We start from the raw sequence: 13374 nt of genomic DNA on the forward strand, positions 1-13374 counted from the left end.
GTGCATCTTTTAATAATACCACTTTTTTTTCAAATATTTATAAATGCAAGAAATGTATATTACAATATTAAGAAATATTATTTATTAAATATTATATACGTAAAATGGAGATATACGTCGAGTTTGAATTAAGCATTTATTATCGTCATGACGCGTCGCGCATCGTGATAAAGCAACGTCTTAAAATCGTTTGTTACAAGGCTAGGCAAAGACGTTTGCAGTGTAAACGCAGGCGAATGCAATAACAGCGAGCATCCAAAACGGGTATTAATCTTCGACGGATGTATCATTACGCGGTGAATACTCTGCGGTCGTTACGCGTTCTTGCGATTTCACGGAGTCGAATCGCGCTATTATCTTGGTAGAGATTTATATTGTAATTTATACATATGTGTGTATGTGTGTGAGCAGTACTATACAATGCATCGTTGCTTTGCTGGTTTTTTTTTTTCAAATTAATAACAAACTTGGATGATTTTAAATTTTTATATTATTGATTGTTCCTTTGACATATTAACATATTAAATTAGCGTAATTGCTGAAAAAGGAATGAATAAAGAAAAGCGTTTGAAAATTCGAAAGTAATCTAATACGAAACGTTCTACAACACAAAAATTTAAGCTGAGCTTCTTGCATCACGTACGCTCAGATTTGAAAAATAACAGTCTTTAATTCCTTGAAAACAGCTTTTGAAGATGATTAGAAAAATTAGTTGATGAGCAATTACAATTGCCTAACACGTACATGTTAATTGCAAATACGAAATACATCTTTCGAGAAGAGATCTTTTGGGAAGAAATCCACTGTCAACACATGTATTGTCCTAAATCCTAGATAGGAAGGAAAGTTTAACAGATTTGCGATGAAATGAAGAAAAAGATTAATAATTGCTATATAATTAATGCTAATAGTTTAGCGTGTACCGTTATTAATAAGTAGGTCAGAAAAATTGTGCGCTAAAGAGTCATGTTTTCCGGACAATTTAATTGGTTAATAACAGCCACGTTAATAAACAGTTGTGGTATAATTATTGCTAGAATCATGTTCCAATAAATAATTTTGACAATTACACTTCTGTGTTATTAAAAATTTAGACACATAATTAATATTTATCTACCAAATAAAGAAACAATAATATATCTAATTAACATGCATTGCTTTAAAAGGCAGCTTGTTTCAAGTAACGCTGGAAATATTTATGGCTAATATGTAGCAATGACAAACTTTTCTATTTGTCTATGTCTCAGTTTGATGTCACACATTGTAAGTAAAATGTAAATAATGTATTGAATACAGTTGTGTCGAAGAATTACATAATAATGCGTCACGTTCCTGGCGCTTAAAGCATGATAATGGTACGACCACTAGAGAATGATGAAGACATTCACGTAACATATTCGACATCTGCCAATGAGCGATACTATCGACATGTAATTTTTCCACGGCGCCAAGAGTGTACACGTGAGATGAACAGAAAAGCCTTCAAAAATAATGTTATCTTTCCTCCTTCTCTCTTGTATGTGAAAGAGAATGAATAAAACACAAAATGAATAAAACAAAATTACTAATTTCATTATTCTCGTAATCATCAAAATTTATGAGCAACGTTTATGAATATTGTTATCTTATAGATTTATTTCTTTAAATTTACTTGTTGTTTCAATATATTTTACCAATCAGTCAAGTCCTATTAATCAAATATATCCAACAGCTTGATAATTCATTAAATTTATCAATACCTGTTACACATGAATGCTTATAACAAAGCGAGAACTAAAGTGATATCTGAAATATAACTAACGCATTTGATCGTAACGCTTTTCGATTTCACGTGAGAATACTCACCTGAGTGTAGACTAGAGGAACACAGACAGTATCGTAACCAATCAATGCACCAAGCCTCTTTCGGATGTCGCTGAGCTCAACAAGGAGGGTTTGTACTACGTGATCGCTAGTAATCAGAGCCTCTTTCCTTGCCCTATTGATGATATTGGTCGCCCAGACCAGCGGCATCCAATACTTAGACATGGCCGCCTTCTTGTTCATCATTTCAAAGATTTTCTTCTCCGATTCCATCATGAGACCTGAGAAAATTGGCGAGATTAAGCACGAGCTGTTTCGTTGCTTGCCCGACTTAAGCGAAAAACATTTCCGGACGTCCCAGCGAACTATGTAATTACACAGAGAACTTTCCCCACGTGAGACGCTTGAAAAATTTCCTCAACGAGATACAGTGCTTGTATATTGTAAATCGCGATCGATATCACAGGGCAGTAAGTCAGCTAGCTTACACCTCGCAATGTTCTGCGATCCTGCGTTAATTAACAAATCCATCAGCACGGTTCGTTAATCGGCAGCGAATTATCAAGCAATCAGCTTCTCTCTCTTTCGCCGACTTTCGCGTGCGCAAAGTTCTATGTAGAATAGTTATATGTTTGTTTGAACTACGTTGTAGACTTGTGGGTGCGTACAAACTACTAACGTAAAACATGTCCATTGTCTGCATAATAGTTCTCAGTTTCCTCGAAATCAAAGTGAAATCGCTGGTCAGATAAACATTCTATTTCATTTCCTGTTTGCAGAGATGTGCAGTATAGTTATACAGACAATATCCTAAAGTTTTACTAAACGTTGCTATATTTTATACAAATAACCTTTTTTAAATGTCGAAAACTGTGTCTTACATTTTAGCAGATCATATGTACATTATTTTTTTTATAAATCAGTTTTACTTTATGTACCATGAGTAATCTTTTTTATTTTATTATTACAAATTTTATTTATAAATTTAAATATTAAAAAGAGCAGTTATTTACATTACCATATATTTATTTATTAGATTTTATATTGCTGCAACCTGTGACAATGTTGAAAAAAGTGTATCTCCGCGTTACATCACGAAAGAATGCTTTCAGCAAAAAGCGTTGTAAATGATTAATAGAGTTAATAAGAATTGTGCATAGAAAAATTAAATATTTATCTGACAGAATAACAATTGCGTAATCGTTTTTTATAGTAACATGAGTCTGCAAATGTTGGACGTGTGCGATGACACGACGGAGGTGGGAAAGATTGTAAAAAAAATATGAGCATTTAACCAATAAATCACTTATCGATGCTAGATAGATAAGAAGATAGTGACTTTCATGTGTAGATTTACGTTTGAACGAAAATCGAGAGATCATGATCTGTGGAAATTACTTAAACCGAGAGTATATGATGTTATACGGTACGTCCAATTTCTCCCGCACCAAATCTTAACAAGGAATCTTTCGCGAATTACCAGTTGACACATCTTCCTAGTGAAAGTCAGTGTAACAGATTATTTATATGCCTGTTTGTAATTTGTATATCTTTTTATATGCAAATAAATTTTCAAAAAAAATATTTTTACTTATCTATAACTTGGACTAATATTTTATATATATATAAGCATAAAATAATTATCAGAATCATTGAAAATATGGAAATAGTTTTCTTGTTTATTGAGATAAACTAGTTTGTATAATATAATAATTTTCAAAGTCGATAATGTATTTTAAAATTGATACAAGCTCGAAACAAGGAAAGCGTGCGATAATAAAAAAATTCTCTTATCGCAATGGTCACAGTCTTCTGTCATTGCATATTCTATAAATGTAGATCTGCGATCAAACAAGTATAATAGATTAGGCTTCTATCTGGGAATGACCGTACTCGAAACAAAAACTATTTTAAAAGTCACGGCAACCGCAAAGAGCAGCTACTGGCTCGATTGGTTACTCGGATCGAGTAACGGGAATGTTATTTTTCTTGGAGATATCTTTTTATTGTTAGAGCAGAAAGGGTCGCGTTCGCACGAACGTACATCCGTACAGCCGCAAGCTGGAGCGATGGCCGAAAAAATGAGGCAGCCTTGCTGCGGGCTGCTATCGAAATAACTCGCGGCGTCACTCTGACAAGTCGTTGATCGAAGAAACCGTCTGTGCGAGATGAAAGGCAGTGCGGTGGAAACGTGTAGATTACTAATGACGGTACACACACGCTCTTTTATTCAGCAGGTGTACTTGAATCGGATACACACCTTAATAGTAAAAACTGACATAGAAGCAACTGCAGGCATTCAATTTAGCGCTTTACAAGATTTATAAGCCTTAAACGCACAGCATTAAAATCTTTTTTTATTTACGGGATAGATTTTATTCTTCCATTCATCTCTTCTGCGAGATGTACGCTCATATGCATAGCACGTATGTATGCTCGTACGTGCTTAGCATACGTGTTTCACCGTCGTTCCTTTGATACGGTCTGTTTTAAGGACCGCACGTCATCCCGTTTTTCTTTCTTAAACATATGTATACTTGTGTATATAGCGTATCCTTTGATGTACCGTTTTAGCTATTGCATCTTATATTTTTTGGGTATGTAATTTGCATGTATATAAATATATAAATACGTCGATAGAGTCTAATTTCTATAAAACAAACTTAAATAATTCTATCTGTATAAAAGATTCATATAACACTCACAGAAGAAAGAAATATAGAGTACAAAATACAATATTTCAAGAGTTAGTAAATGCAAGTAAAACCTTAGTGTTATTAAAAACTTGAAGTTTCTTAAGTTTTAGATGCAAGATACTATAATAAAAACTGGAGTAGATGATCTTAAAATTTTTATAACTAACTTCTAATTCTTTAATTTTAATGCATGACAAGGCATGTTTTTAATTTGCGGTTTACTAGTCCTAAAAGTGATAGTCAAATAAAATTCGATGTTTCTGATGATCAGATTTGATTTCGAGTGCAACGAGCACACTCACAACTCTCTGCGCTACGATCACCATACAATTAATTCACATAATATTTAACATGGACAAAAATAAAATTAAAACGATTAAAAATTCTTTTATGTGTATGTCGGATTTTTAATAAAAAATCTTGCGTGTACGACACTTTTAATAAATATCAGTAAACATCGTAGAATGTTTGAACTGGAATAATTTCTGAGTGATCGATCGGCTTGATATGCGATCAGTTCGCCCCATTCATCACACGACCTTGCTATACCGATACCGATGTCGCACAATCACATGGTATCGTGCACAATGAGCTCGAGAATTCACAGGCTGCTACTAAAAGTAACGGCCGATAATTCATCGAGTGACTCATTCGATGCCGTGATACATTACTGGTAGTGAAGATCAAATATGTCGAAACAGATATTATCAGGCTTTTGCATAACATATCGTTTATTAAAACAGGATTAAATGGAATAATTAAACAAATTGGAACACGTCGTTTGCAATAATAAAAAAATATTTGATATTTAAATAAAATCATAAAATATGTGTTTCTATTTATGCATACGCGTGTGTGCTTTCACGTATTACACTTAGATTTACGATTTCAGTAAAAAATGCGTGGCGCCATGGCGCCTCAAAAATTTCGAAAGCGCCCGCAGCCATAAAGGTGATTTATATTCACTTTCACGGGTTTCAACAGTCGTACAAATTTGTAAGATGACGTCTGCTTAATTCGCGCGTTGGTGTAAAATTTACCGCTCTAAACGGAACGCCACGTACCCGACGACATAGCGCCGCTATTACTACTGTCTCTAGGAGAAGAAGGAAGAATTACTTAATGCCGTTAGCGTCTATTAATAGAAGCAAATTGATGCTTATTAGGAAAGCGCCCGGTAGTTCTCCGACCCCATAGTTGTTTACATTAAACCGTAGCTCGTAAATCATAATCATCGTATCGAGAACGGTAGAGCAGTTCATGGTGTTCGATATAAAACTCAATGTGCGCGTGTAATGAGTTTAAATCCGTGATCATTAAATCTGGATTAGCAACCAGCTTTCTTCGCCGCACTTATGCTTCGACCAATATAAATAGATGATGCTGTTGTAGAAAATAAAATTAAAATATACTCTGATGCATAATTAAGCAAAAAGAAAAAATAGTCTTGAGAGAGGTCTAAATATAGATAAATATTTATATAATTTTCTAAAAATAGGAAGAATAGAGAAAATGAAAGAGAAATGAAAATAATAAGGAAAAGTAATAGCTCTTACTTAAATATCTAAGAATCAAAAATGCATAATAGATTAAATGCAATTAATTATCTATTATTTCTATATGTTATTATCCATTATCTCTTTCCAACTGTTCACAAAGTGTTTTCTTTATTTTAAAAATAATTCCTAAGTCAATTTAGGAATATAGTCGGCAAGTTATACTGACGCAAAATTTATAGCACAGCATTGCACTTTCGGAATGAGACAAAGAATTTATTTTTCAATGATTACGCGGTGGTGCGAATAGGATCCCAGAAAATTGCATTGGATCACAGTCAACTTTCGCAAGTCTCATCAAATAAAACGATTTCGAGAAGTGGTTTCCTCCCCATCCGTTCCTGGCAGGATGTTTAACTCCCGGGACCCATTGGCTACAGACGTGCAGATGAGCAAGATGAGGTACGAGTACAACAGATCAGGGGAGGAGAATGCACGGTAGGGGTCAACAAACGCAAGGATCCTTGCTCTGCTGACAAGGTCGCGATAAAAAAAAATAAACCGAGCTCCCTCGGTCCGATCCCCCGTTCTTCTCGTATTCTTGCCAGCGCGCCATGACGACGCTGAAAAGCATTCTTCGGAGAAAACCAGTCTGCCGTCCGGTCCGTAACTTCTTAAGCATAGTTTACAACGTACGAGCTGGCGAATGCGGATGTATCGCGTAAAAATATGACATCGCGACACTGGGACATTCAAATTGATATGGTGGTATCTGGGGTTTGTATCGGGCTTTTCTTCGCAGGATAACTATCGGCAGCAGTAAAAGGTCTGGTGCTTTGAAATGAGAAGTCATTTCTGCTATATTATTAATATAGGATTGAAGAAGAGTTGTCAGATGTGTTCTTTAAAATATTTTAATCCATATTATTCAAAAAGTGCTACTTAAAGAGAATAATTGTCTTCAATAACAGAATTGTCTGTCAAGATACCAAAAAGATTGAAGAATAATGTGATCAAAACGAAACATTTGTTAGGAATATTTTTTTATGCTTTTTAATTATAAATTAAATTTAATTCTATTCAAATATTATTTCACGTCGATGCACCTAATATGGTGCAGTCAGAAAGTAAGCTGTAAAAAATATTATCACTAGGTACTAAAGAATAAATTAAATTACCTCTACAGGTATTACAGAATAAATTTTCTCGAATCCCTACAATTTTTATTGTGAAGAAAAATAAAAAGTTAAAGAAAGGGCTAAACCAGTAATTATTAAAATTATCCCAGAAGATACGTCAATATGTTGGAACCTCTTGCGCGTAATAAACTTCTTGTATGTACGTGAATAATAGTACTTTCCGTTGCACCGACGATACCGTGCATGCATATGAGGGAGGTGTAGCCGAGCTCGGCGCTCGCAGACTTGGCGCCGGTGAAAATGCACTGATTAGGAAATATTCTCGCGTAATTAAAGGCAAGCAGCTTTGGAGCCACTCGGCGTGTGCGTTGCGACGGATGCGTGCTGGATGTCAATAGACCGTGTCTGCCAAAGAGAAAATCGACTATGCCCCGAGTTAAGACGCGCGTGCATTATGCGTTCACGTGCATTGCCGATACCCGCAAATCGCACAACACATGACGCGACCATTAACGATTTCACTATCATCTGAACGACAAGCGCTTCCGTCGCTAAGTGTGAAGCTCCTATGCCCGCAGGAGAAATTTATAAGATTTTCCATGGTCAAGCGAATCGTAATACTCAATCTGACATTACTTATACTTTCTGAAATAGAATAGTAATTTATTGATGTAGTGAACCGTTAGGCAAAGCAGTGGTAAATAATTTATTTATAAAAAGAAGAAGAAAAGATATTTTTTAAGCTATTTGATTGCTTATAATTGTTTTCACTTGGTATATAACTTTAGATTTATACATAGATTTATAAAATTATAAAAAATTGTTGTACCGAAGAAATGATTTTGATTCAATATTTTGGCATTGTATTTTATAGAAGATCAAGCACGAAGAATTTCAACTAACTTTTGAATGAAACCTTTTCTAAAAGATTATTTAACAGTAATAAACGTAATTATCTCTGACTAGTAACGCATGTAAATGTTTCAATCTCACTTTCAGAATAGAAAGACTCTCTGTTCGAATCAGTTTAAATTCTATAGATCAGTGACCGAAGTGACTCGCATTTCTAATTATTCTGTTTCATGGAAAACGGAGCTTCTGTGCAAAGCACGTTAATCAAATGTCATGTTCCGATGCCTATGAATTAAGAATGCGAATGAACACTGCATCCGTAATTGTTTGGGTAGATGCAACGACACTGCATAGGAACGTCAAATTAACTGTAAAGTCTATGCAAAAGAATTAATTTTGAACTCGGTAAATATTTATGAACGAAGGAAACTTACTGTCGAACTATCGCTTAACGACATTACAATTACAAATATAAAAAAATTATAAAATAATTATAAATATATGAAACATTTCGTTTAAAGTGAGAGAGTTAAAAAATTTTACCATTTTACCATATCAATACTTTCATTATTTTTACGTTGCAAATAAAATTTAGTAAATGCATTGTCCACGTTTATATATTAAATTCACATAACGTGACATGTACACACGCATACATAACGAGCATCAAACGACTAAGAAATTTTATATTCCGGTAGTCCAGCGCGTTTCTCCTCGTTCTCTCGTTTCCTTCATTTAGGTGAGCACGGTCAAGGACCGACCTTCTCCAAGGCCAATATCTACGTAACGTTACGTCCAGCTAAAGTTCACGGATTTTCCGCTCTTTTGAGGATAGTGACACATTCACGTGACCCAGACGCGCTCTATAACTGTTTCTCGAGGGACTTGAGAATGTCGGAGAGTTCCACGAATAAATCGCGAAGGAATCCGTTATCTGCGAAACGTTAATTACAAGAGTTCGATTGTTTCCTTTCTAAAAGCCCAGTCGCCGGTCTGACGATATCCGCGCGCCGGCGCTGGTGAGAAAACGCCAATTGTGTCGTGCGCATAATCGCGCATAAAGTCGGCCTTATCGCGGGATTAATTAATATCGTAGATTTCCTCCATCTCACCTTGACTACCATGAAATTCCTTTAAAACTCACGACTACTGTGCAATCTTATCTGCCGATCTACGATCCAACAGAGTGTGTGCTCTCGAAGCTGCTATATCCGGACGCAATTATTTTCTTGCGAATCGTGTGCCCGCGCCACCGATCGTCCGGCATAATCGTAGAGAAATTCTACCTGGGACAATAATTTGTGCTAAATATAGGTAGCGCGTGCTGCGCGCACATTGGCATATTACGATCGTTCAGCGATCTTATAGCCGAGGATGGAAGGAGAAAAGGAAGGAGAAGAAAAAAATGGAAGAAACGGAGTTTCTCGAGTTTCTTTCTTTGCTCTCGCTGATGCGGACTTGAAGATGCGACCGATGACGATGATGATGATGATGATGATGATGATAATGATGATGACGACGACGGCTAGCAGTGTGATTCCTGAAGTCTTCTCGCGACTGCCGATGAAGCTGCCGAAGAAGGCGAAACGGCAGCGCACGTATCGCCAGCGTGATACCGAGAAGTCTAACCGATTACCACCTGCAGTCGCGGCGCTAGATTATGGCTCTCATTACCCTGGCTATATTTAACATCTAGTCCCGACTTAACTACAAGGAATCTTACAGATTCCAAGATAACTTCCACAATCACTAGCCCATCTCGCATCATCTCGCGTCCGACGAAATAACACGACGATCGTTCTAAGCGAACCTAATACATTACTTGCCTCGCATGAATTGATGGACGGGCATGTCGGCAGAAGAAAAATTGTAATTCTATCTGAGAGCCATTAATCTGATAGCAAGTGCATTTGGCGTACTCTTGGCCAATGCACAGCCATTAATAAAGCAATGGATCACGGTCTTGAAACGGAAAGAGATTCTGCATTTGAAATAGTTAAGTGATATCTGTGACGGAGCCGGAGGGAAAAGCGTATGACGCGTTAACGGTGAAAATCAATAGATGATTGGAAGGAGGTCTGCGGAAAAGAGAGAAGCAAGGACAGTAGGAAGACCAAGGAACTAATCTCGAGAAAATCGCAAAGACGTGACCGATGATTATCGAGCGACGCACGGCATTAGCGCGTCGAATCGGCCGCAATCGCGGCATCGGGTTATTTCTGTATGCACCAGGAGGAAGGAGCGGCACGCAAGAAGGAGAACAGGACGAGGAGCGTGTGGCAAAGGCAGAAGAAGCCCGCGATGTGTCTGCTCGGCTCAGGGAATAGAAGCGTCGAGATGCTTCTGTGAGCTTGCTCCAGCCGTGCGGCTGTAAAAGAAGAAACCCAACGGGAGAAGGAAAAGGAAAAGGACGAGGAACTGGCGCCGGCGCTCCGCGTTTCTAAGCGGTCTACTCGGCGCGTTCGTTGAAAATTACCCGGACGCACGTGAAAATTGCCTGCCGGCGGCGCGGAGCGCGAGAGGCAGCCGCGACCGACAGTGTAGACGAGCACGACCGCCGTCGCGGCGCCTGACGATTTCCAGATCGTAATTCGCCGGGGGAATCGGGTACACACGGATAATTTCGACTACTTTCAAGACTCGAGTTTCGAGATTTCTTCTCGTCGCACTGTAATCTCGCGCGATCGTTCGCGATCGCAGACATGCAACGGAACGACTTTCTGCTCCTACAGGGATCCTCAGCGGCGCTGAGGTCCGTCTGGTTATTGAGCGCACTCGCGAAACGCTCGTTTCAAATATAATGCGAATATTTGTGAGGCCGTTTGTAGCTCTCGAGTTTCAAAATCAAGATGAGAGTAAAACGACAAGTTTATTTTATTCGGAGTTATTTGACTTTGTTGAAGAAAGAAATGTGGAATGAAATTCGTTCCTTCCCATTTCTTACTGGGATTGAATTTCGAGCTTACGTGATTTCTTGACAAATATACACGTAAATACTGACACGAGTCATAGCGGCAAATTTATCCCGCATCTTTTGCAATAATTCATCGATGTCAACGACCAGTCGTCGGACACGCGCATGCATGAAATCATTTTGAATGACATCCGTTGCAATTGGACATCGGCATATACACGCAAACACCTACGTAAATGTCGTCTTGAAATAGATATCTGTTGAGTGCGGTCAGTTGCCTATGAAGTTTATTAACCGTGACTTTGTCACATTGAATATTGTATTGTGCAGCTTCGGGTATTTACCACGTCTTTTAATTAAAGACGCAATAAGGTAAAAAACGACCGATTAAAATCTTTATTCTTTGTTTGTACGTTTCTACATATGTACAAAGCATATTTTCTAATCTTGAATGCGAGATCTATTTTTCACAATACATGTTTCTCTAATCAAAAATGTAGTGTTTGTTTAGAACTTGACATATGTAGAATTGCATACATATTTATGCAAATGCAAATCAATATACATATAAGCTGGACCAATAATGAGCAATTTAATTTAGGTGTAATATTTATAAATAAAATTGACTATCAACTTACGAAGTAAAGTACATAATGAATGATGTTAATGATGGACTTACTTGTCCTTGTTCAGCATCTATGTTATATTTAATTAATAATAAAACAAACGTGACAGTTCGTAAAAAAATTGTTGAAAGAAGATTGTTGACTCCGAAATTGCAATTATAACTGTAAACAGCTCGATCATGATCACAAAACTTTTGTATACTCGTGACATTTGTTTTATTATTGAATAGATATAACATGGATGCTGAAGGACAAGTATTTTGAAAGGTCCATCATTAACATTATTAATTATGTACTTCACTTTGTAAGTTAATAGTCAATTATATTTATATTATATCTAAGATAAATTGTTTATTATTGATCTGAAAAATATGATATCATGCTCTTCTTCAATATACAGTTGTTTCTCCATGATTTTTAAATCAAATCAGTAATAATTTTTGTAGAAAACATCTTCTTTTTGCTTCATCAAAGTTGCAAAATGTATAATGTGCGAACACCTTTTGCGTGTACTTCCTCATTTTTTCTTCAAAAAAACGACGATTGTAATGTTCTGTTTGCACAACGTAAGAATTGTTACATTTCTAATGCGCGTGCCGTAAAAATTATATCAGCATTCCGTTGACATTCCTTCGGTCATTATTTAGCGATTATTTCATTACACGAACGCGACTGTTTTCTAGTAAAAACGAGATAAAACTGGCATCGCTTTATTTATAGAAATGCAATGCACTTTTCACACATGCATTATTAATGGGACTGCCATACGGAGCACGCTATTGTCGAGCAGATTTTGTTTCCATGATAGTAAAAACCTATTTAGATCCTGTTTGTCTTCTGAGAGCCAAGCTTCTCCGTTGTGCCGGCGCGTTTCTTTCGCGACGTCGCGCCGGTACGAAGTCAGTCGTTTCCACGGAAGAGTGGTTTCTTACCGTAGATTCCATCACTTATTCCCCGATCTAAGGATGAATAGTATCCTCATGTTCATGGAGCATTCGCGGGATCCTCATTGGAGAAATGCGAGCTATTTCTGGAGTAACATCCGCTCTGGCAATCGGATAGTAAAAAGCTGAACATAGATGTGCAGGTTTCTTTGTAGACGATAGAATTACAGGATGCAGCAGAGATAATGTAACAATTGAGAAACTAACTTTCACATCTGGATAATAAAGTTTGATAACTTAAAAGAGAATTGCTTGGATAAGACATCATATTATTTGTTTTATCTTTTTTTACTAGATTATTACTTCTAACGATGAAGTTAATAAATTTCTGTTTATTGAAATTTAATATTCATACTTTGAAAGCCAAATTAATTTACTCGATTAATAATATGATTAACAAATGCAAATTAGTATAAAAACAGTCGGAATATTGTAATATTTTTCATAAAAAATATTCTATTTTAATTGCTTTGTCCCACTAGTCATGTTCATATCTAAAATCGTCAAATTTGATAATTATTTTTAAATCTACATATCGATAAAATCAAGCTAAAAGTGAATTGTCGTCTACGTACTGCAACGGTTAGTAAGTGCGTATTGTTCAACGTTGCGCTGTTGAGTAGTTTAACGCGCTAACTGCTGAAACACACAAGTTGTTTCCGCCGTCATCTATTATTTCGCGTAACGACTAACACGCGAGAAAAACTTCACAGAGAGTTGTCGGGCGTTCAATGGTCACGATACCGGTTGCGATTGCTGGCTCAGTTCGAAGAGCGGCGAAAAAAGTCGGAATTACCAGATTGTCCTTGCGCCGTCACGACACACGCGGCGAAGCTACATTATATTATATGGATGACGTGGTGAACGGCTTTGCCCAGCCGATATACACCGATTAATGGAAAGG

The 13374-nt window shown here is 36.8% G+C and overlaps 2 protein-coding genes across 2 annotated transcripts in view; one reads left to right on the top strand and one right to left on the bottom strand.

Moving 5' to 3' along the window:
• Window positions 1–13374, top strand: part of LOC105201861 (midnolin homolog) — a 299275-nt gene that overhangs the window by 61232 nt on the left and 224669 nt on the right. The gene's annotated exons all lie outside the window — the stretch shown is intronic.
• LOC105201856 overlaps window positions 1–13374 on the bottom strand; it is a 48997-nt gene that overhangs the window by 7001 nt on the left and 28622 nt on the right. The window contains exon 5 of the mRNA XM_026133284.2: window positions 1846–2084. Coding sequence (XP_025989069.1) covers window positions 1846–2084 — 239 coding nt within the window. The remainder of the gene's footprint in view (window positions 1–1845; window positions 2085–13374) is intronic.

Source organism: Solenopsis invicta, chromosome 9 (assembly GCF_016802725.1).
Source record: "Solenopsis invicta isolate M01_SB chromosome 9, UNIL_Sinv_3.0, whole genome shotgun sequence".
Lineage (NCBI taxonomy): Eukaryota > Metazoa > Arthropoda > Insecta > Hymenoptera > Formicidae > Solenopsis > Solenopsis invicta.